The sequence below is a fragment of the Petromyzon marinus genome, chromosome 9, assembly GCF_048934315.1.
Source record: "Petromyzon marinus isolate PM22_M1 ecotype Great Lakes invasive population chromosome 9, UKy_Petmar_22M1.pri1.0, whole genome shotgun sequence".
Classification (NCBI taxonomy): Eukaryota; Metazoa; Chordata; class Hyperoartia; order Petromyzontiformes; family Petromyzontidae; genus Petromyzon; species Petromyzon marinus.
The window spans coordinates 2,942,036-2,967,177 of NC_133675.1; the positions used below are offsets into that span (position 1 = coordinate 2,942,036).

Here is a 25,142-nt window from a genome sequence, read left to right on the forward strand (position 1 = left end):
GCGATCTGGCCATCAATGACAACTCAGCGAAGTGGATTGTGTGGAAATGTCTCGCAGTGTCCAAATAATCTCAACGCGTGTTCATTCAAAGTATGGAGGGGGAAAACCGGAGGACTCCGAAGACAAAATCGACGTGACCACGGGAAGAGAGAACGCAAACTCCAAATATAGAGGCGTCAGGGTCGGGATCGAACCCCACGACCTTCTGTATACCAGGCGAGGGAGTTAACATCTCGCCACCTTCAGAGCACATGGCCAAAGAGCGAGATGTAAGAAGCCAACGAGACCCCACATTAGGAGGGTTATAATGGGTGACGAGATGCAATATCAAGTGTATTCGTGCAGGGGGCGTAAGATGCGTTCATTTCAAAGGAAGAATGCCATTGCACGGGAGAAGTTGACATTCGGTGTCTGTGATTCTTGGGAAGTAAATACGCCTTAAATTTACTTTTGTTTTGACATTCATCGTGCCTCACCCAGGGAAAATGGTCACCAATGATCAAGGCAAGCGGAATTTAAAAAAAATTCGGTTGGTTCCACTGGGGCTCGAACCCAGGACCTTCTGCGTGTAAAGCAGACGTGATAACCACTACACTATGGAACCAGCTGATGCCTGCATTTGCCAACGCGTCTTATGTAGTAGACGTTGCGGAATTGTGAGCACTGCGGTCGGTAAATATTGTTTTCTTAAATTATTACTCTGAGGAAAATGTTAATTCAGAAACAACGCGCGGTTGACGTGTTCACATTCGTTCCATTGGCCAGCAGTTTTAACAATGCCGCGTTGCCCCCCACCCCCGCTGCTTCTGGGTTGAGGCCATCTGATTGGATCTGCGACGAGGCAAGGGGACCCCCCCCCCCAGCTCCCGAGGCTCCGCCTTCCCCCCCCACAGTGGCGACTCCGCCCCCTCCAATAGACTCCGCCTCCTCCTGCATAACCCCGCCCTCTCATATGCAAACTCCGCCCACTCTTGTAGATCCCCGCCCCCTTCTGCAGAGTCCCGCCCCCTCCTCCCGAGACTTTTCCTTTGATGAGGACCAGTGGGTGGAGCCTCGTGACCAGTGGGCGGAGTCTTGGGAGTGAAGGGGGCGTGGCTTCAGCCAACTTTGTTCCCGCCCCCCCCATGCCTGCCTCGTTTGCCATCAATGAGGAGCATCATCAGGAAACTTAAAGAGCACTCCCCCAGGTGTTGTGGCCTTGCAAGGGAAACATAAACAGGCGACGTTTCAGACGGTGGCACTCCTTCGTGGCAAATACATGCAATCGCACCGCTGCACGTAAAGGATAACCGATCTCGACGTCCCCAAAGCGGCTGCCCGCCCACCGCCACTCGGAACTCCTCCCAGGCAGTGGCACCAGGGGCAAGGGCGAGCCGGGCCAGTGTGGGCATGGCAGGCTCTCCTACCGCGGCGGCTTGCCTGGCTGCGCTGCTGTTGGTGTTGGAGCCGGGCCCGAGCCGCGGCGGCTCCGTGAGGCTCGGGGACTCCGAGGGACTCGGCCGCCGATTCGACGGCATCGGAGGTCTGAGTGGCGGCGGGGTGAGACCTTTGTGTGTGTGTGTGAGAGAGAGATGTCGGGGTCTCCTTTGCCCGCTCTGACCCCATCTGTTTTACCTGTGGAGTTAACCACACAGATCCCCTCCTCGTGGGCGGGTGGAGGATGGGGAGCACCACTACGGCGGTGGTGTTGGCGAGGGTTTCTGTTGGCGAGGGGGTGAAGTTGGAGGCGAGTGGCGTTTGAGAATCCGGAAAGGGGGTTATTGTTGTTATTCTTGTTTCTTTCGGCAAAGCGCTCTTCTTCCGGATGAAGATCGCTTGTGTTGCGATCGAAACATCGCGGGGTTTTTTTGTTGTTGCTTTTATTTTTTAGAAAATACACAATTGTATTTCTATTTTCTATCTGCGTGAATATGAATTCCCGCAGTCACGAAAGTTGTAAGTCAAAATTGGGGTGGTTGTTGTTGCTTGTTTGTATCGCTCACACCCGGTCAGGTGAGCGCGTGCCGTGGCGTCCGCGTCACGTGGTGCGCGTGGGCTGGCCGAGTCAGCTGCCTCGCTCCCACGTGGCTCGCCTCCCTCCCACCGCTGTGGTGCACGCGCCTCACCTGGGCTCACCTAGATATGTTTACACCCCTTACCTGTGATCAGCCGCGTCTGTTTTTGTCGGTGTTCAAGTTTTCTCCCTCTATGTGACTACATTGTGTTCGATTCGATGCTTGTTTCTAGAGTGAGTTAAATTCCCCATGACGAAATGCCAGCCAAACCCTCTTCCTCGCAGTGTTGGACTTGGGGATTGTGACCTATGATTGCTAGAAACTCGTTACGTGTTGCTGTGGGATATTGGTAAATCTTATATTAGCAGAACTCGGTTCTGTCTCCACACACAAGTAAATACAATAAAACCATGTTAGTTAATGAGTATAATTGGCTTTTCAGACCAATATTACCTCAGCGTTTGTTTCAGCAAGCAATCCCTAGACCAGATTCGACCTACTGGGTCTCATCAGCAAAGTGACCAATATATTTGTTCAGTGTGGCCTGAGGGGTTAGTCGGTATATATATGGCAGTTCCAACTTAATGCTTATTTAGCCAGACTAATGCACAGGGATCAGACCCGTTGTGTGTGTGTGTGCAGGTCTGAATGCAGGCCATCGCACCTTTGCTGAAAAAGCTGGACTCAACAAAAACGGAACTTGCCAGCCCTGCTGTTGTATTCGTTTTTTTGTTTCGTTGTGTACTCGTTGAAAATAGTTTTACCAAAGTCACGCTGGAATGACATCACCTGTTGTACCAGTGCTGCAGATACCAAAGGGTGTTTTCCTGTGTGACTGTGGATACAAACTCCAAAATATGGAGCACAACGTGCCAATGCCCCAAATGTAGAGGACATGTGAAGGCGGTGGGTGGGTTGGTGAGTGGGTGGTTGGGTTGCTGAGTGGGTGGGTGGGTTGCTGAGTGGGTGGGTGGGTTGCTGAGTGGGTGGATGGGTTGGTGAGTGGGCGGGTGGGTTGGTGAGTGAGTCGGTGGGTGGATGGTTGGGTGGGTGCATCTGCAGTTAAACTCTAATACAAGGAAATTGAATGGCTAAATCACTTACAAGCAAATCTAATAAATGCTGTACATAAGCCATACGAAAGATGATGCGCTCCAGAAAATGTATTGATGGGTTATTGACTGATTTACTATCCAGTTGTGACTTGGTGAGTGAAATGTATTTTCTTTGGGTTAAAATGCTTTGCTGTCTGATTATACTGATGTAACGAAAAATGTAGGTAAACACTGCACAGTATTTTATAATGATAACTTTTGGGATACACAAACTATAAACTATTTTTATTTTACCAGGTAAGGTCCACTGAGCTATGTAGCTCTGTTTCAGAAGCGACCTGGCCACAAATGATAGCTCAACGAAGTGTACATGAACTGCCATGTGACTTTAAACATTTGTAAGTAAATAATGCCTCCAATCTCGCAGTAAAAAAAAACACAACAGCTAAAACTATGGAATTTTCAAAACAAGAAAGTTTGCGAATGAGTGTTTATGAAACGACTTATTCCAAAATGATGATACCCGGCTACACTTTACCGAACGCCCCCTCACAGACCCCAAGGATTGCATGACAACGGCAGCAGTTTATTTCATCACGCGAACTCAAGCTGTGCAGTAAAATTGCCATGCGTATTGCTACACATAAAATTTGAATGTCGTGCATAGGTATGTCTTGAGTTCAATCTGGCGTACTCCGTGTCTTTTAACTACCTTGCCTGGTATACAGGAGGTCATGGGTTCGATCTCGACTCCTGACGGCTGTATATTTAGTTTGCATGTTCTCCCCGTGGTCACGTGAATTTTTCTCCGGGTCCTCCGGTTTTTCCCTCCACATTTAGAAACATGCGTTTCGAGTATTTGGCTGTAATAAATTCCCACGTGATAGCCACTTCGTTGAGATATCATTTGTGGCCAGGTTGCTTCTGAAAAAGAGCTATATAGCTCAATGGGTCTTGCCTGGTCAAATAAATAATTGTGAACCAAACCTTTCAAACAAACTGCTCTTGCAGATATGAACTTACTACCAAAGCTGCCCCACGTTTCCCAACACAACTCTTAAAATTCGATATTGAGGTGGCTCGGCGGTAGAGCAGGCTACGTGCGTGCGGAAGGTTGCAAGTTTAAATGCTCTTTCTGAGTTGACTTAGCTGATCATCCCACTGGGGTCGATACATCGAACACCACTTACGGTAATAGGCAAGTCACAGTGGTTGTCATTTGGATAGACTCACCCCCGCCATAGGAATTAGGAATCTCCACCACTCGCTCGGAGCTGTAAACGGGAGATGCGCACCACCTCTGTGCTCATTTGAGCAGGAAAGCAAATTTAATTTGATGAATTGAAAAAAGTACCATGATCACGAGTGCCAAGAATAAACCAATTTAAGCTCTGGGAAAGGAATGGCCACAGCCCTTTCTCTCACTCCGGCCACCAACCACTGCACCATAGAAATGACAGTCGGGTTTTCCGTGCTTGGCTCAAACACGCCGTCTGTACTACACACGTTTTTTTGCCCAAATCCTCGGGCGCACAGTGGCGGCTGTGAAAAGTTGTCTAGCGCGCCCTGCCTGCCCAACTCTGGCAGGACAAGCGTTGCTCGTGGTCACGCACCACTTTCGCCGCAGCTGCGAGATCTGGCATAGGGTAGACAGCGTTGGGTAGCAATCAAAGGCTTTTGGCCACGGTGACATCTTGACAATGCTGGCACACAGAGCACGCGGTAACTCTTATGCAACCACACACAGCCTAGGTGTGTGTAGCTAGCTCCAAGATGAAGAGCCGATTTGTTTTTTTAAAGAGGTTGTTTTAAGACGCAACTTTGTTCACGGTGAGTTATCCGGATGTCCGTCGACACACTGGGATTGCCGCCCGATCGATCTTCCGGCGCGGCGGTTGAAACAGCGGAGTGACTTTCTTACATCCCACCCCACCTCTGTCCACCCAGCAGCATGAATGGGTACACCACAGTCGATCGGCAGATTACGTGCGGTGGGGTAACGTGTGGGTGCTCCCAGTGTGGAAGTGTAGGCCAAATACCATGGCACTCCCTAAAGTGCAGCCCCTTCTACCAGCAGTTGCATGAGTGCGCAGTTGCAGGGCAGTACCTTTGCCTTGTACAGAAAGTGATAAATTTACCTGTGGACGTGCTGCTTGGATTAGTGGACCCCCTGTCAAATTAAAGTAATCATGGGCCAACAGCGATGTTTACAGCTTACTGCATTTCTAGCATCGATTGTGAAGGAACTGCTCCCCATGATTGATGCGGATTCATAACACCGCAGCTCAATAAGGCGCAGCGTGCTGCTCGGGGATTCATTTCTCACTCGGCATGTTCCGGGTCTCCGGTAGACTGGAGTAGGCCAAGAGACAGGTCCGCAGAGGGGTGTAAAGGGAAAGGTACAACACTGAAATTAATATCCGCCACTGGCCTGGCGGAAGGGCCTCCGCTAGAATTAGTTCTAGAGAGCCTCTCCTCCAGAGGGTACTTTGACCTACTCTTCAACACTGGCCACAGTACCCACAGTTTAGCCCAATCACCACCACACACGACAGGCTGATTACCTAACTGTGCAGTACCCTTGTATATGTATTTCTACTGACCGTGTACCTCGTATTTTTCATTCTATCTATGCTGGTATGTGCAATCCAAAGGTTGAACACGAAATTTAACATTCTTCTGAAATTTGTGGTCCGCCAGGAAGTGTCTAACTGTGTTGTTGGCCTGACTGGATGTGCTTCACATAATGTTTTTTCAGGTTTGTTGAATTCTCGTCTCTCATCTTTTTGTTGTATTTACCTCCGTAATTTGTTCTTGACACCTGATGAAGATCGCTTGCGTTGTGATCGAAACGTCGTGATTGTTTTTTGTTTTAATATAATTTTATTGTATTTCTACATACGTGACTTTACCGAAAAAAACAATGAGTTATTGTATGCAGTCACGAAAGCTTTAATACTTTATTGTGCAGTACCCTTTCATACTGCTGGGTGGACAGATGCAGGGTGGGTGATATCATAAACTAAATTTTGAACGAAACTACGTTTTATGTTACCAGGTAAAGCCCACTAAGCTGTACATCTCTTTTTCAAAAGCAACCTGGCCAATACTGATAGCTCGACGAAGTGATTCTCATGTGGTAGTCAAATACTGAAAAAGCGTGTTTCTGAATGTGGAGGGAAAAACCGCAGAACCCAGAGAAAAATCCACACGACCACGGGGAGAGGCATGCAAACTCAAAATATACAGGCATCGGGGTGGGGATCGAACCCACAACCTCCTGTACACCAAGCGAGGTAGTTAACATCTCGCCACCGTGGTGACCCAGGAAACTTGCACCATCGCTTCAATCACCGGGCCAGGAGATGGAGTCGAACTGGCATCTTCTGGATTGCAAGTCCAGTGTGCTAACCATTATTAAACCCACGGCGGCACCGCCCCCTAAATTAGGAAGTAAAACATGCGCCGACTCGGAGTGATCATCACGCAGTGTCGGTCAAATGGACACCGACCGCTTGAGGACGTTCAACACGAGCTTCGTGTTGCTGTCTTCCTGCTGCTGTGACCAAGAGCCACTGCCGTAGTGAGAGATATCCAGGATGCGGTGTGCCTGGTGCAGAACAATTTTCCGACCCGAATGAAATTAAGCCCTGGCGTTTTGCTCGGTTATGTAATTGTGAATTCTCAGTCGTAAACCCAGAAGGGAATAATGTGAGAGATTTCGGAAAGGTTTGTGTCCCGTGGCCGAGTATGGCAATGTTAATGTAGGTAGCATCCTGACCAGATTGCCCGGATTGCTACCTATCTTTGTTAGATCTCGCAAGCTTAAGCATGTTTTCAGTCTGCATTGTGTTTGAATGGGTGACCTCTCCGCATAGGACAGGCACTCTCGGCTGCTGCGGGGCTGCGGTATGGGCAGCCAAGGGTGGCGCAGCAGCAACACCCATTGTCGTGCTTCTGTGTCTATGTTCCCCACCTTCACCAAGCCACGCTGACCAGCTTGATGACGTATGGTCAAAATAACCCCTCCGTCCCACGTGGATTGGGGGAGGCCATCATCCAGCAGTCGAATGATAAAAGGGCCGTACGTGTAGAGCATTTCATAAGATGCAAGATGAAAGATTCTAAAAGTTAATGCTCCCGTTTCGTCCGATCATGTACGAACTCGGGCCTCTTTGGCAGTTTGGAGGAACATTCGAGCAGTGTTCCTTTAGTTCCACAGCAATGGATTAGTTTCATTTCTTATTCTGCTCTGTGCGGAACATTTCAGATCTAGGGCAGTTATGAATGCAAGTGTAGCGAGTTGAACTGAGTCGCAGACGTACTCTTGGAGGCAACACGTTTATTTAACACCAACACAACTTCGGGTTGTAGAATGTTGGAGGTCTCGTTAACCAACGTTAGTTTTAGTTGCACCTACAATGAAACAGATTATTTAATATGAACAATAAATAATAAAGACAATACGCCTCCATCCCGTATTTGTCTTTCCGTCTAAATAAAATACCTGTAAATGTATTTTTTTTCTTCATCCCATACAAGCAGGGGTGGAGCCATAGGGGGGGCTGGGGGGCGCTCAGCCCCCCCTGAAATTTTGGGAAAGTCGGTAATCGGGATAACCGGATATCCGGCTGCTGCAAAATGCTGCAGGCTGCCACCTTGTACTGCCCTGCAGGCTGCCACCTTGTGCTGCCCTGCAGGCTGCCACCTTGTGCTGCCCTGCAGGCTGCCACCTTGTGCTGCCCTGCAGGCTGCTTGAGCGGCAGCCTTTCGAACTTATCGAACTTATTAGCCACATCAGCGGCTCCGACCTATTAATAAACTCCGCATTCAAATCCAATAAAATTTGTTTTATACATTTGTGGCGCCCATTGGGCCCCCCAAAATCAAAATCCTGGCTCCGCCCCTGCATGCAAGCAAACCCTGGCCCGGTTTCGACACTCAGCAGAGTCGGCCACGGTTTGGCCACCCCCGATCTGCATGACTACAAACAGTTATGTGTGTAACATGTGCTTGTGTGTATGTGTTTGACGTGTGCTCGTGCATGTGATGTGTGCTCGTGTGTTTATGATGTGTGCTCGTGTGTGTGTGTGACGTGTGCTTGCGTAGGCTACGTCCCGGCTTCTCGTGAACTACCCCGAGCCACATCGCAGTGCCATTCTGGACTACCTCTTCAAGGTAGCTGCACATCATGCCCTTCATTTATCCAGGAAAGCCTCGCCGAGTCTCAAGACCTTTTAGTCAGGAGGATCCTACGTTGAGATTGGAGCGCCGTGGATCGAATGTTTGACTGCTTTAGTCGACTAGACTAAGATAATTACTCCGCAGATTAAGATTCGGGTAACACTGCACATGTCGTCAGCGCCTAGACTATGACGAAAATAAACCAAGCAGACCACAGTGACACTGGGAATCTGCGAATGCTCGAGCGTCAGGAATACGGGATGGTTTTTGGGCGGCGTCAACTCTGCTTCGATCGTGTTCTACGGTGGTGAGATGTTAACTACCTTGCTTGGTATACAGGAGGTCGTGGGTTCGATCCAGACCCTGATCCCTCTATATTTGGAGTTTGCGTGTCTCTCTCTCCCCCCGTGGTCGCGCGGATTTTTCTCCGGGTCCTCCGGTTTTTCCCTCCACATTTAGAAATGTGTGTTTAGAGTAATTTGCTGCTATAAATGTCCACGGGATTATCCACTTCGTTGAGCGATCATTTGTGGCCAGGTCGCGTCAGAAAAAATGCTATATAGCGCATAGGGCCTTACCTGGTAAAATAGTAAAAAGTAGATGTTTGACCGATTTTGTGTTAATCAGTGGCATAGTTGTCGATAATTTTGCCAAACACGTGCTTATTCCGCCCTTGGGGGGGATATGCCAACGTGCAGTATGCTGGTATTTGCGGCACCAGCTTACATATTTGATTTAGTTTTTTTTATAACCATGGCTCAACTTCTTTTTTTCCCCAAAGCCCAACTTTGGCGCCTCTCTACACATCCTAAAAGTGGAGATTGGAGGCGACGCACAGACCACAGGTATGACTGTGCAGCCATAACGCATCGTCATCATCACCATCATCACTTTTATCAATATAGCCGCAGTTTAGATTCACCAGCTGCCGCCACCTGTAACTCGCGAGCGGCATGCGACGCATCCCCGCGCGACGTGCTGTGCTGTGCTCCTTTCATGCTCCAGATGGCACGGAGCCGTCGCACATGCGGGACCTGGGAGACGAGAACTACTTCCGCGGCTATGAGTGGTGGCTCATGAAGGAGGCCAAGAAGCGCAACCCCAACATCACGCTCGTGGGTGAGGCACTCTCAGTAATATAAAGCAATAAAAACAAACCCCGATTGTGAGAGTTGGACCCTGGGGAGATTGCCCCGCCGATAACACCCGCGTCTAAACCCTCGTCGTTCAAGGCGGCCACTGTGGCCCAGCGCTAGAGTGAGCGGCTCGCCATCGGAAAGCTTGCGAGGTCAAATCCTGGCTGGTGGTTGACCCCAGCCTATCATCTCTCCGGGATTGATCAAATGGGAACCACTTCGTGGAGAAGTTAACCGTGGTTGTCCGAGGCACAGAATCACCACCGCTGGCTTGGGGCTGTAATGACGAGATGAGTGACACCTCGATGCTCATTTGCATCGGAAATCGGTTTGACTCAAGTGTAAGGTTGAGCGGTTTGGCGCTATGAACTTGCCGACCTGAGTTAGATTCCCGCGGTGTGTCGCAGGCTTGCCATGGGCATTTCCAGCGTGGGTCGGCGGCGAATTCAAATTCCCGTACAAGTACCCGGAGGTGACGGCCGGGTACGTGGTTTCCTGGGTCCTGGGTGCCAAGCAGTACCATGGCCTGGACATCGATTACGTCGGGGTGAGTACTGTAGCAGCACAGGCAGCAGAGGGCAGTGGTGCCACGAAATCCATTTGTGTTGTTGTCATGTACTTCTGTGCTGTCACGTCTAAGCAGGATGAAGCCTGGGTAGCGCTTCGATGTGCGACCACCATTCACAACGCAGGGCAGTGCGGCAAAAAGCTCGTTGCACTGTACTTATATGCCTCCTCATCTATGGGGCCCCGGTTTTACCAGCCTGCACTGGCCATTGTGGTGAAGTACGGTCAAATGATCCTCATGACCGGCACAGCGTGGGGAGGCCTTCATCCAGCAGTGGATTGAGAAAAGGAATGTTCTTGTTTCATTAGCTTAGCATACAATACAATTTGCATCTGTAGAGCATTAATATGTCGTACTGATGAACAGTGGGATATGTGCATCGCAGAAAAATGAAGCTTGCATGTATATTACACATACTAATAATAACTTCGAAAGTGCTAATTGATGGTGCCTGCTAGACGTTTTGGGCCTTGTGGGTCTGTGCTCAACAATTGCGTTAATAAAATAAAGCCTCTCTATCCGCAAGGGTTGCGTTCTTGAAAACACTTGCAAATGCAGAATTCACGAATGCAGAAACCTTGCTCCAATGGGAGAAATGGGGTTACGTTCCTTGTACGAGTGAACATAGGGGAGAAATGGTAAATGCTTAATCACAATGACTACAATAAATAAGTAATAAATAATAATGCGTGTTTTTAATTACCTTTGATAATGATTTAACAACGACGGATGTGGTGGTGATAGTGAGGAATTCAGGAGGATGACCCCTCGGGAGGTGCAGGGTGTTTGATAACAACGCAATCACAAGTTGTCATCATTTTAGCACCCTCAGTAGCAATAGCCGCAACACTTTGCCCGATTGCATTCGCGTTCTTTCTAATGGACCTCACAGTCGTTTACACCAAAACGTATAAACGAGTCGACTGTAAGAACCTATGAAGTAAATGCGCACAATAGCGAGTTTAGAGCGGGATTGCTGCGAGACTTGAGGCCTAAACGGGCAGCCATGGGGTCGTGTCTCATCTTCGCAGACAGCTTCGCATGTTGGAGCATTCTGCGTGCACCTCCCTGATGTCGGTGGTCTGGCGCTACGCACACCCGCGAATACTGGAGTCCGGCAGATCGCGAATAGCGAATTGGTATACATTTAGTTACTCGCGTAAATGTGAAACTCGCTAATCCAAAACTGGCGCATAGCGAGGGTTTTTATATATATATATTACATCTATATATTTGCGTGACTAAAAGAGACCGTTATAGACAGGAGAAAAGGTTCTGGAGCTTCATTGAACAGTGGCAGGGAGTTGACAGCACTGACGGCTGGGGGAGGCCCTTCCAGGTAGCATTGTATGTTTGTATAATTAGCGTATACGGGAATAACTATAATGATACACGCATGTTCCGGTTCACGTGCCATGAAGATTGGGACCGATTTTAGTCTACGAGTTGGTGAATTGTGCCGTGACTGCTGCCATGTTTTTACAGATCTGGAATGAGAGGAAATACGACATCAATTACATAAAGGTATGTATTTGTTTAAAATTTACTTTAATGTGTGTTTAACGCTAGAGATTTTCAGAATCAAATGAAAACTTTAACAATGAAGATGATAGCAATGATAGTGATGATGATAATAATAATATCAAATTGCCACCAGTTGCCACTCATAGAGATGTTACCACAGAATTTACAAAAATATTTTTGGTAAAATGAGTGGCTGTCAAGTTGGGTACAAGGTCACTTCTGTAACAGACCTATATAGCTCAGTGGGTCTTGCCTGGTAAAATTCAAAGTTTATAGCTATTATTTATATGATGTCCCTAGCTATGAAAAGTCCATCCTGGTGACCTGAGTTCAATTCCGCTTACAGCTAATATCGGTGGTGATTATCTATCCCGTTCATTTGGCCTCCTCGAGGTCTACTTCATTATCCTTAAATTGGCGCCTGGTGCAGTGTGTAAACATCAGCCCTTTGGAGACAGAGGCAGCTGGGTGCAGTGTTGGCCACACAACCACCTCGTACGTGCGCCGTGCCGGCCTCAGTAGGTGCTTGCTAACAGCACATTGCCCATAGATTTGTAGAGGTTGCACAGGGATCTTTGTCTCTGTTGTGTGTGCGTACTTGCATGGCCAGGTGCTGAGGCAGACCCTGGACAAGGTCGGCCTGGGCTGGGTCAAGATCATCGCGGCCGACAACAAATGGGAAATCGCGAGTGACATCCTGCATGACTCGGAGCTGGCAGAGGCCATCAGCGTCATCGGGTAAATCGTCATCCACGTGGCATGGCAGCGGTGGCAGCTGCTGGTCTTCACGACGATTCGGTCCATCCGGAGCGCTGGCAGGCATGCCTCTCGTGCATCGGGAACGCTACGCAGTGACGGGGAAAATTAAAGAAAAAGTGACGGGCGCCGCAAAGACGCATAGTAGAGAGAGACGCGTACTTGGAATTAAAATTGAGACACAGAAAGAGGAGCACGTGGGTTAAAGAATACACGAAGGTTAATGAAGTCGTTGTAACTGGTAACGAAAGAAAGTGGGTTTGGGAACTTCCAATTACTTCGTTATTGTTAATGATCGATTATCGAGGATGATGACCCGTGGTCAGTAGTAATGACGGCGTGGCAGCTGAGGGATAGAATGCATTCAAGAGGTTGCCCACTGAGGAGATGGAGCGATTAAATCAGCCCGTGCACAGGTGCCAGGTACACTACTACTACTCATTGAAGTACTCATAAAGTCCCTCCGGTTAGCCTATACAGCCACACTAGGCATGATGATGATGACGACGACGATGATGGCGATGACATGCACATGCGGCTGATCACATTCCCGGTGTGGTGTCCCTCACCACCGCCCCTCACCCCTCACCTCTCCCATCGCACAGCGCCCACTACCCCGGCACCAAGAGCACGGTGGATGCCGTGCGTACGGGCAAGGTGCTCTGGTCCTCGGAGGACTTCAGCACGTTCAACGACGAGACGGGCGCCGGCTGCTGGGCTCGCATCCTCAACCAGAACTACGTCAATGGCAACATGACCTCGTGAGGGCACGGGGGAAGGGGGTGTGGGCATCATTCGGGGGGGGGGGGGGGGGTGGGAGCAGTGGCACAGCGGCTAGTGCACTGATAGAAACCCGGCGGACCCGAGGTCGGTTCCCACTCATGGTACAACATCGGTGACGAATATCTCAACCGGTTTTGGGCATCCCGGAGGTGAGACTCGGCCTAAAAAATTGTACCTGGTGCGGTGGTGTATACATATCAGCACTGGGGAAACAAAGGTGGCCAGGCATGGTACAGGCCGCCCACCCCATCGTATGCTGTGCTGACCTTAATAGGTGCTCGTTAATAGCACTTGCCCCGACAGTCTGTTAAAGGCTACGCGGGGGTATTTTGTCTTTGTGAACGCTTGCAGAACCATCTCGTGGAACCTGGTAGCGAGTTACTACGGGTCACTTCCATTCGGGAGGGACGGACTCATGACGGCCGAGGAGCCCTGGAGTGGCTTCTACAGCGTCGATGGCCCCATATGGATCTCGGGTAACTGGAGCATGGCAGAGGGGTACGGGGAGGGAGGGCAAATCATCTCCACGTTCAACTCAAACGCAAGACATCAGCCACTCGGGCACAAAATGCGTGCATCGTTCCACTCCGGCAATGGTGGCGCAGCAGCAGCAACAAAGGTGGAGCGGCGCTGTAAGCGTGCACGCAACGATGGATTCTGCGATACGTGCAACGATGGATTCTGCGATACCTGCATCGAGTCACGCGTGTGTTGAGGATTGATTATTTACATGAACTATGTACGAACTCGGGGCGACAGAGGGAGGTGCAACAATCTAATAATTGTGCTCCCTGACGTCGCCAACCCCATACTGACCAGTGTGGTGTAATATGGTCAAACGACCGAAATGACGTGGGTCTAGACCCTGTTCCAGCAGTGGATTGTATATATGAATAATATATGGAGCAAACAAATACTGTACACACGAGGCTAAAAAAACAAGAAACGATACAATTATATGGTAAAACAAGACAATATAAATATTTTACCCGAATCATGATCCTCAATCACGTGAGTTCATCAAATCGCTGGGGTCGGGGCGGTCAAATCGTTGCCTGCCGAGTGGCGATGTTCTCATTTTGTGAGCCGTGCCGTCTCCCTGTCCAAGTTGATTCTGTTGAGCCAGGCGATGGGAACTCAAGAGACCACCATGATAGAGGAGCCTCATTTTTCAAGTGTGACCTGGGTCACCAAAATTACAAAAAATCTAAAGAGATTCAATAAAGTACAGCAATGAAGAGAATGGAAATCAGAACTAAAACAATTGTGTCACGTGGTAAATTGAAAAATATTACACAAACATAAATCGCCGTTAAGATAATAAAGCCCCTATAGCTAACCCGGCTCGGGCTGATTATGTTTAGATTGATCATAGAAAAATGACAATTCAGTTACGAAAGCATACAACAGATATAGGGCGACTATTTCGTGTAAATCATTGAGATTTTTTTTGCCGTTGTTTGCACACATTCCCTCCGTGCAATGTCCTGCAACTGCCGCTACTGCCGGCGAACTTGGGCTGTGGGCGTCCTCGTAAAAGAGCTGCTGAGCTCGGTGGGTCCTACCAAGCTGCACTACCGTCTGAGCCTGACCCTCGTCTCTGTGTCTCCGTGCCAGCGCACACGACCCAGTTCACGAGGCCAGGCTGGCACTACCTCCAAGCGGACGGACACCTCAAGGCGGGTGGCTCCTACGTGGCCCTCACCGACGGCAGCGGGAACCTCACCATCGTCATAGAAACCATGGTATCCCTGCTCCTGCTGACCCTTATTTCAAAGTTCAGATACGCTTCTGCGGCCATCTGGAACGCTCTTCCTTACAATATTAGGAATCCACTGGAGCTGTGCACTTTTAAATTATCTAGATTGAAAACTGATTTCTTTAGAACTGCTTTGTGATTAGTTTGTTGTCCTTCCTCCACACCTCCAATTATCACGGTTGGCCACGTACGATGTGAAAGAAGTTCAACATAGAAACAATTTCACCTCATCTGTAGGCGCTGTTTTTCATATTTCATTTTAAGCAACCAAAGTTAAAATGCCTGCCGGTTTTACATGATAAGCAATTGTCGCGTGCGACTGATGGGTAGTGAAGGTGTGATGCAGTCTTATCTGAGTCCCAAGCTTCCTGCCATCGGTTGGATGAGCCCCTATGCTGAGCGGCAGTTGATAGGATCACCCGGTTTAATCACTGGTGGTTGCTTGGATTCCAGCCCAGGATTTCATCAATGCCAGCTCAGTGGTTTGACAGGGCATTAGCTGCCTGAGCCATGCAGCCACGTCTCGCAGCCCAGTCGAATTTACTGATACAGAACTGTCTTATACTTTAATATGACAATCAAAAGGCCGTGAATGAGTCTATAACTGAATGATGAATTTGGAGAAGTAATTAGATCGCATCTGCGACTGCCATAATGCGAGTCTGTATCTATTTCTTGCTGCATTGCACTTCTCACCGCAGTGTGTGAATGGGCATTGATGGGCGATGTGAGTGATGGGGATTGCATAATCTCCTTACTGGTCCACTTATGGATGAGACTCGCATAGAGAGACATAGACTCATGCAGAGACCCATAAACTCAGAGATGCATATACTAATATAGAACTATTGTCACATAGAGACCCATAGACTCGCATAGAGACCCATAGACTCACATAGAGACCTCTAGACTCACGTAGAGACCCATACCATACGATACATTGCGAGTGATGCATTGCACTTCTCGCCGCAGTCGCAAATTAGGCTGTGTAATTCCCCAGGTATGGAGGAGGTAACCGCACCTGCCTTGTGTAGCTCTCGCACGGTTAGGTCGCCAGGTCCAGTGTCTCCGAGATCACGAGAAGCCAGATCGTTCCTAGCGTCGGATCTGCGGTACCGCGGCTTGAGTTCACGCGAGCGTCAATATCGCTTTGTTTTCACAGACACACAACCACTCGGTGTGCATCCGCCCGCCGCTGCCGCCCTTCACCGTCTCGCCGCAGAACGTGACCTTCAGGCTCACCGGCTCCTTCGTGAGTCGCCGCACATCCGTCGTCTCATCAGCTAAAGGACCGCCCGGCCTCAGTAGTCTTTTGTCAAGGGGGTCTCGCGTTTGAGATGTTTGGCCTGATTTATATTCAGAGGAGCGTTTCGTGTACGGGAGGAAACTCACCACTTACACAAGGAGTTGACGCTTGAAGAAGTCGGCACAAGCGGGGTTCACAAACCTCCTTGCCGTACAACCATCTTCTGACCACCACCTCACGGCACAGTGGGTGTGGGAGTTTAACAAAGAAATTGGTGATCCACCGACCCTTGCCGCATTCCGGAGTGCTGGGTCACGGATGCGCGCCCCCGTGCCAGACTCGGCAGTGTGCCTCGTCTGTAAGCCGCGTGGCTGACAGGCTGCGTAAAATATTCTTACATTTATTCACGTGAAGGGATAGACATGGGAAGGAAGCGTTATTGTATGCTTATTTATTTGACTACAATGGGTCTCGACTTCAAGAGCAGGACAGCAGCAGAGACCTTCAATTGCCTTCCACCGAGTTCAGACGTCCGCCCTGACAAGTACCGACTTCTGTTTCATTCGCCTGGGCGGCTGGCCACTGCACAAGCGGTGCAGGGAAAATTCAACGCATGCAAGTGCGTACCCTAACCCCACACCACCGTGCGTGGATTCCAATTCACGTTGTCCGATGTGGATGCCTTTACCTGGTTCTTGCAGGCCCACGTGGCGAGCCTGCAGGTGTGGCACTCGCGCCTCTACTTCACGGGGAAGCCCAGCGTGCTCTTCGAGCCCCTCTCGCCCATCAAGGTAACTCGCCCACGCGGGCCTAGATTGGGGAGTTGACTGTCCCAGGCCAGGATGTGTTTAATTCACGAGCCTCCATTGTCGAGCACACATTTCGCCATGTCTGTGCGGTGTAGAATAATAACATGGTAGCCATGCCATTCATTTATCCACGTTATCCTCACTCAAGACTCATTCAGGAGAGGTCTTGCTGTGTTGAGATGTTTGGCCAATCCCATTATTGAGAGTGTGGCATCTGGGAGGAAACCGTATCCTACTTGGCGAAAACTCAGGCATACGAGGGTGCGGTAACACAATCTAAGCTCCACACATATGGATGCAATATTCCATTGCCGAACCGCCCGTCGTCCTGGCCCCATCAGGCGAGAACGCTGTGGTCGATCCCGCTTTGGGAACCGAGTTGTCGTGATGGCGGAGTGGCCCCCCTGCGCCGCTGCCATAGAGAAGCTCGGCCGAAGCGAGAGCCGCACTTTTTCTGGTGTCGTCCCCCGTGCGACGCAAGGTGGACAAGGGCAGCTTCACCCTGAGCCTGGACGTGGACGAGGTGTACACGTTCACTACGCTCCTCACCGGCAACCGCGGCAACTACCCCAGGCCCCCGGCCTCCCAGCCGTTCCCGTCTCTCTACAATGACTCCTTTGACGTCGGTGAGTTCACAAACGAAATGGCGAAAACCTCGACACATTCCGGCTGAAACGCTGCCCAGAACAGGACGAGACGTGTAATCGGCATCGTTTAGGGCAATGGCCCTTTATCACGTGCACCGCTGGCAATGCAGAGTAAAAAACTAATTTTACACCGTAGGCTGTCGCGGCCAATATTACCCATAATAGAGGTTTTTTTTGGGTTAGATTGCTTAAATATAAATGCGTCGAAATATAAAGGACAAAACGTCGTACTCGATTTGTAAATGTTGTGTACAGGACTGTTATCACAGTCCTGTACCAAATGTACGCCAACCACTGCTCCGCAGACCTTTAGGCCATGCTCCCACCCCCATATGAGAAACGTCGTGCCACCCGATTCTGCACAACTCTGCCAAGCGACGCCCTTGCCCCCCCCCCCCGCCCCCCCCCCCCCCCCCCCAGTTTCCAGAACATTGATCCCTGAGTAGAAGCTCCCTACACTTTGCTGCCCGGATATGGAGCTGCCTCCCTGAACACATCGTTAGCATTATCACCAATTCTGGTCTTCAGGCCTTCAAATGCCAAGCACATGGACTTCTCCAAACTTCACCACACGCATTGTAGGAGTGAGTCTTTGAGCTGCAGTGAGCCAATGATTATGCCGATTAGATTGTACTCATGTCTGATATGGCTGTTGTCCACAAAAGCACCCAAAAAAACCGGTGTGCTGAACTAGTAACGAGTTGGCAAGTTTTGTTTACGTGACAAACCTTACTAATTGTTTGTGTCAGGTGGTGGTGGGTTTAACGACATAATTATATTTACGTGATCTAACCCAAGAAAAAACTTCTCATGGTTAAAAATAAATGTTTGTGAACAAGTGTTAGTCGATCGACAAGTCGCATGTGGAGGGGTAAAGTGTGGGTACTTTTACCTCTTCCAAGTTGTCTGGCTGGTGGGACAGAGTAGGGCAAAATACCCTCCAGAGGAGAGGCTCTCTAGAACTATTCTACCCTCGCGTATGGCGACACGTTCAGCAGCTTGAAGGCCGATGTTGAGGTCAGCAGGCCACGACGAGAGGGCACCAGGAGAGAGTTCGTGTCATTGCTTCTCGTAGAGGCCCTTTCGCCTGCAGTGATGGAAAAGGGCTGCATCTTCACCTTTTCTTGCTCGACTTCCTCTAGACCTTTTCCTTCAGTGGAACAAGGCAGGGAAGCATCTTTACCGTTTATCAAGTGTGAGCCCAAGCACGATTTCATTTAAGCGGGTGAGGTAAAAAATACGTATATATTTTTTTTTAAAACAACCCCCTGCATCGGAAAGTACTTGAGGGTTGTATGGGGAATCCAGTTTTCCTGCAGAATTAGATTCGCAGCAAACATTTGGAACACTGTTACTTCACAAACTGCAGTGTTTCATTGTATTACTCTGTCAACTCAATTTTTTCAATATATTTTTCGAAGATTGCATTGACTTAAGTCTTTTTGCACAAATACTAAAAAAGCAAAACGCTCCTGCAGAGGTTTTCACGGCTCTCCGATGTTTTACCACTGCATGCTGTTCGGCACGATGCCTGACATTTCGCTCTTTGTTCTGGGAGCTTCTATGGGAAATAGACAAAACATAATGCTTACAAAAGTTTTTTTTCCCCTAATTTTTACTGCTTTCCCACAATCCCCCCTTACCCTACAAGCTACTCCTCCTTTCAGCGAGGCGCCAAATTTCGCCGACCAGACGGGCGTCTTTGAACTGTTCCGGAACCTGTCCGATCCGGGACCGCACGTGTTCACGATGCGTCAGGTGATCACCACCCGACCAATCACCTGGGCCGAGGATGCCAAACAGCCAATCACGGTCATCGGAAATCACAACTGGTATGGGCGTGAGAACCCACTCGCCGCCGATCGCCATGGTTATTCATTTATTCGTTTGTTCATGTTCAGTTTGGAACGGCGTTTCGGCAAAAACGATTTCCGCTTGCACTTTGGATGGACGGCCGTTAATCGTGTACGTTGCCGCTGCGTGTGACTGCGTGCAGGAGCGATGTGCTGGTGTCATGTGACGTGTTTATGGAGGATGCCGAGCAGGGAGGAGTTTTTATCGCCGGGCGGGTGAACAAGGCCGGCAATGATATCCCGTTCGCCCGGGGGGTCTTCTTCTGGATTTTCGCAAATGGAACATTCGCCCTCACCAATGACCTAGGTGACACGTCAAGCCCAGTGCTGGGTTTTTTGGAACAAAGCTTTCAGTTTTTCTTTTGTTTTGTATCTCCAAATGAGTTGGCTTTCATTACCGAGAGCACGGGCAAAATCTACCATGTGAACACCCCCTCCACAGTTGTGGGTTATTTTGCCCTCAAGATATATTTGTGAGGGGGAAAAAAAAGACCGTTAGGGTTAGATTTACTTGTAATCTAGTGTGCACATTGATCTGTAGCAAATGGTGAGGCTGTCAAGGTCGCAGGTCAAAGTGGATATGGCGCCAATTTTCTTTTTAGTGGATACTTTGTAATGGTCTTTTCCAATCATTTTCGAAGAAGCAAGGTCACGCTCAATGTGAAGAATTACACCGTAATGGTGAGTGCACTGATCCAACAGCAATGGGAAGGAACAGGATAACAGCCCCACACAATGCTTGCGGGCAACAACAAAAACATTTAATTTCTGTACATCACTAATTCTACGTGCAAAACCTGGGTTAGAGATTGTTACCTTTCTGCGTAGTATTGGTAGTTGTGAATATTCAGATTTGGGTTCTGACACTGGAACATGTCTCAGCTGATGGTAAATGGTTGAGACTAATGACGGAGAGTAATGCGCTCTAAAGGAGCCGTGGAGATGGAACGATAGAAATCCGCTTGTGTTGCCAGTGCTAGGTAGGACAGCGAGAGTTCAGTTTCATTTATTTGGTATAGCCCTGTGAGCCATGCGGCTCTTGAATCGGATGCAACCGCAACAAACAAAAATATGAACAACAAACATCTTAAAGTGACTACGCGCAAACAGAAAAATCCATGAAAAAACAGCAAAGTCTTCCAGAAAAAGCACCGTATATCAACGCTGTGTGCAAAAATCCCAGTGGGATGCAAGTCAAACAATAACAACCATAAGACAATTTATATTAAAGTTATTAGTCTAACTCTTTACTACAACAAACAAATATGGCTAAACCAAAACGTTTTCGAAATCGCCAAAATAAAGCTATAAAACAATGTAACAATGATCATAGGAACTGATTCAAATTTAACAATAAACGATATACATAACATGTACTACCAAACTTTGCAGCCATAGCTGGCAGCATGAGTCACTCCATAACAACAGGAGTATCAGTAGGAGTATCAACATTTTGCAATGCACCTCTAAAGCTCAGCACACTATAATCCAAACTCAAGATCATACTTTGCAGTGGTCATCCGGAGCGATACATTTGATTTCAGGCCACTGAATAACAGAGGTGGGCAACAGCTTGGGCCCTTATCCCATGGTGAATGTATCATGGCCAATGGTGACTGTACCTGTGCAATTTGTACTTGTGTAGTGAGTTCAGCTGAGTCGCAGACGTAGACTTGGAGGCAACAGATTTATTTAACTCCAACACACGGGGTGACTGACCCCTTAGGGGCCGTCTATAAATGATGTCACGCGATTTCGGACGATTTTTGACCCCCTCGTCACACGACGTCACAAAAAGTCAGAGCCCCCCTCAAATATGACGTCACAAAGCTCTCCCCCCCCCCCCCAAACCATATTTCCATTCTGAAAATAGAACATGCTTCAAATCGCTTTAAACTATTGTCATTGTAGTGCGTATTTAATGTGGCGCTGCACTCTGATGTTGTAGGAGTGTTATAACAATTAGTGTTATAACAATTCTATATTTATTTAAAGTTGCGCATTTTGATGTGACGTCACATTTCTCAAACCCCCCCCCCCCCTCGTCACAAATCGTCACAAATGTCTGACCCTCCCCCCCCCCCCCCCCCCGAGGTGCGTGACGTCATTTATGGACGGCCCCTCAACGGAATAACAACATGGTGGTGACCACCAGGCTAACTAGACTAATTAAATGTAACTAGCGACTACGGACCGGGACCAACAGCCCTTAGTAACCTTATCCTACGGCCGGCACTCACACACCCTGTCCTGTAGGGGCTGGCACTGCACGCCAAGCGTGGTGCCATCCAGCGCTATCAATCAGCGCTCACCGGGCCCCTCTAGGGCCGGTACTACACTCACACCACTGTGGTATCCGCGATGTCAATACACCGCACACCGTGCCTCTCTAGGGCCGACACTACACAGTGACATCCCGCGATGGCACTACATTTGTACGCTTAATTTATGTTTATTTTTTGCGACTTGCTTCCCGTTTCTCTATCTTGCTTTTATATATTTTTTTGCATTGTTTACTGATGTAACTCGCTGACCCGCCCTTATTGGACATCTGTGAAAAAGGGATTCATAGCTCATCGGATAAATAAAGATTCTGATTATGACCAGGAATACACTGGGATACTCGTGCAGATGACTGCGCACGGTCCGTGGTGTCACCAATGCCTCTAATTGTGTTTGCGACTGCCGCATGTTCTCCCTGCCCACAGCTGGGAGGTTCGTGTTTATGTCAGGGACAGCCCCTACCAAGCCCTGGACGTGGTACACGATGACCCTCTCACTGCAGGTGAGGCCTGGAGCCGAGTCTGTCGCTGGGGACATGTCCAAAAAGTGTACGCGCCTCCAGGGATGTATGCACTGACCCAAGTGGTTGCGTGTGGTGTTTTTAAAACAGAAATATTGTGTACGCCTAGGAGTGGGGATGCAATGTGTTTCCCATGTGTTATTTTGAAATCGGGTTTAAGCATTTCTCACAACTGTACAGTGTACTTCCCCTTTTCCTCTCTCTTTACATTCTTCATTTTTCGATGTTAGGTTTCAGTCAGGAGTGGTGTGTGCACATCACTGTATCACTGCATTGATGAGTTGAGACTTTTCTGAAATTAGCTGTGCACAATGACTCATTTTTCGATGATACGGAGAGATAACTAGTTTATTTTGTGTTCTTGTATTTGTAGGTTTTTTAAAATGTGGTATTTGTAGATCGATAGTACAGTGGTACCCCGGAGATCGAACTTGATTCGTTCCAGAAAGCCATTCGAACACCGATTTGTTCGAACACCGAATTAATTTTCCCCATAATAATTATTGTAAATGACATTAATTGGTTCCAGACACAAGAAATGTTTCATTATAAAGCATTTTTACACGAAGTTTACAGTAATTACATGCATAAAATCATACAAAAAACAAGAAGCACAATAAATATATGGAATAAATTAAATAAATGAACATTGAACTTCAATTTGCATGTAGTAAGGCTTGAGTGGAAGGTGGTGAGGAGGAGGTGGTGTTATTGTTTGGAAGGGGACTCCCCTTGGGCAAGCGTCATGCACGCTGCTGGCCATACGCGTCTCAGCCGTACAGGTTCTTTCATGTCGCGATTGCCGTTCGACCTCCGAATTTCGTTCGGTTTCCGGGGCAAAAAATGTTAGGAAATATCGGTCGAACACCGATTTGTTCGAGTTCTTGTGCGTTCGATCTACTGTAATTTGTTTCACACGTTAACACCGTTTTGCATGCACTCCAAGATGTAACGGCATGTGAAGCGTGGTAAAAGGCTTCAATTATGATGATGGTGATAATGTTTCTTGCCAGGGTGACAGCGTGGTGGCCGTGGTTGAAAATCAGCTGGTGATGACGCAGGAGAAGATTATTATGCCAACAAGAGGCTGGGTTGCATTTGGAACGCACACATTCCAGAATGCACAGTTTGACAACTTTTATGTGCAGAGCAACTGATACGGTGTTTTCCCAGGGAGGAAGAGCGTGCTAGTTCAGTGATGCTGGGCTGGTCTTAGATCAGAAAATGGTTCTAGATTTGAAGCTTTCGTGACTGCAAGGATTCATACTCTTGTTTTTTTTCGGTAAAGTCACATAGGTAAAATAAAATTAAATTTAGTTGTTTTATTTTATTTTACCTACGTGACTTTATAGAAAATGGTTGTCTAACCAGAGAATCCTGTTATGTTGACAAGTACGACATGGGGGAGAATTTTTAAGTAACTCGCAAATAACCTCACTTTTGTAAATTGCTCAGGATACGGGTGATCCACAGGAATGCAATGTTATGTTACATTTACTCTCATGAAGCGGATGCGTACATGCATTGTATGTTGCATGGAATTTTTGTGGTACCATGTTCTACATAAAATAGGGTTCACAGCACAAATGAACAACAGCATGTATGGCTTTCAAGCCACTGGCAGAGATAGACCGACCAACACATGCAGATTATGGAAGACGAGCGAGGCTTAAGGACAAATCAATTGAATTATGCTCCTCTACTTAATCAAACTGGCATTTCATCCAAATTGTACTTGATGGGCTGCATAATAAGCAAGCTAAGGTAACACTAACCCTTGCCTGGCAAGTCAGTTATATTACAAAGTAACATTTTACTTCCATTAAAAACTGTAAATGATTTTATTGTTTTCAGTGGCGTTTTTTTACAAATTCACCTCACTTTGGTGGGGTTTTTTTAATAAATGGTGATGTTGATTAATATATATTTGTGAGTTTTATGTACAGTCACATATTTCACAGGTGAATTATATTTCATGAATGTCGCGAACCGTTCTGTCTTAAGGTATGGTCGTGGATTCAGGGATGGTGAATTTTGCTTTTAAGTTGCACAAATTATGAAAGGAAATTTTGTAACGTTGTGAGATTGTTTTTGATGTTTAATTATTTTGCCTGCCTTGCCAATATGAATAAAATTGTAAAATGAATTATCACATTCTGTCATTGTTACTTTCCTGTACCATTAAGCCCAGCCAGTGTACAATTTACATTTTCTGGCTCTGAACTCAATTTATTTAATCCCAAACAAATGTCAAACTACAAATACGCATAATGTAAAGGTTCATAAAGAAAACGTCTAACACTAGAAGCTGGTTATAAATAAAAGAAAACTACAACCTGTACCAGTTAATAAACATTTTAGAAATTATGCATTTGAAGGTGATTGTTAAACATTTTTGGATTCACTCCCTGATCAGATGAGGAAGTGTGTTCTATAGTTTGGATCCAAAAAAAGAGTCCTGTGTGGTCTGTAATTTGGGTTTCGAAAGGTACATAGGTAACATCCAGTTCTGAAAGATAAGGTCAAAGCCAAATAGTAACAGATGAAGAGGGAACCTTGCGATTTATTCTGCATCGCACAGGCAGCCATGGTTTATATTTTAGAAGAGGAAATGCAAGCCAGCATGCATGTCAAGATTCACTACTACCTCACCCGCAGCACCCACATCCATTTGCTGTAAATTGTCATCATTCCGGGTCAGTATTAACTGGTTGTCTCATTCGTACCATCTCATTTGTACAGTTTTTTCTATTTGCATAATCTATTTACAGATGTTTGCTCCATTAATCTAAATGTAACATTTATTTTAATATAATTTGCTTAAATCGTTGATTTTCACACACGGTTCATTACATCCATTGTAAGCGTAAAAATCTGTTTTCAGCAATCGATGCATCGTTACAGTCTTACAAGCAGGCATCCGTGTCGCCAGCTGACATGCCAATTCACTGCCGGACTTGTGTAACATTTGAATTTGTATCACAGTGCCATTCAGCACCACAACTAGCCACGTGTCCACCACTGA

General features: G+C 47.7%; 1 protein-coding gene and 1 non-coding gene across 2 annotated transcripts; one reads left to right on the forward strand and one right to left on the reverse strand.

The window, feature by feature from the left end:
* Positions 1-531: 531 nt before the first annotated feature.
* On the reverse strand, positions 532-604 carry TRNAV-UAC (transfer RNA valine (anticodon UAC)). The gene has a single exon. It is a non-coding gene; the product is annotated as a tRNA-Val (tRNA).
* A 515-nt stretch (positions 605-1,119) lies between these two features.
* Positions 1,120-24,269, forward strand: GALC (galactosylceramidase). The gene is made up of 17 exons (XM_032950857.2): positions 1,120-1,539; positions 8,159-8,227; positions 9,015-9,078; positions 9,239-9,352; positions 9,777-9,916; positions 11,423-11,461; positions 12,072-12,199; positions 12,823-12,978; positions 13,352-13,476; positions 14,618-14,745; positions 15,922-16,011; positions 16,707-16,796; positions 17,296-17,440; positions 19,113-19,293; positions 19,458-19,621; positions 22,023-22,099; positions 23,131-24,269. Exons 1-17 carry the CDS (start codon positions 1,390-1,392, stop codon positions 23,272-23,274), a joined length of 2,004 nt encoding a protein of 667 aa, XP_032806748.1. The 5' UTR covers positions 1,120-1,389; the 3' UTR covers positions 23,275-24,269.
* Positions 24,270-25,142: the final 873 nt, after the last annotated feature.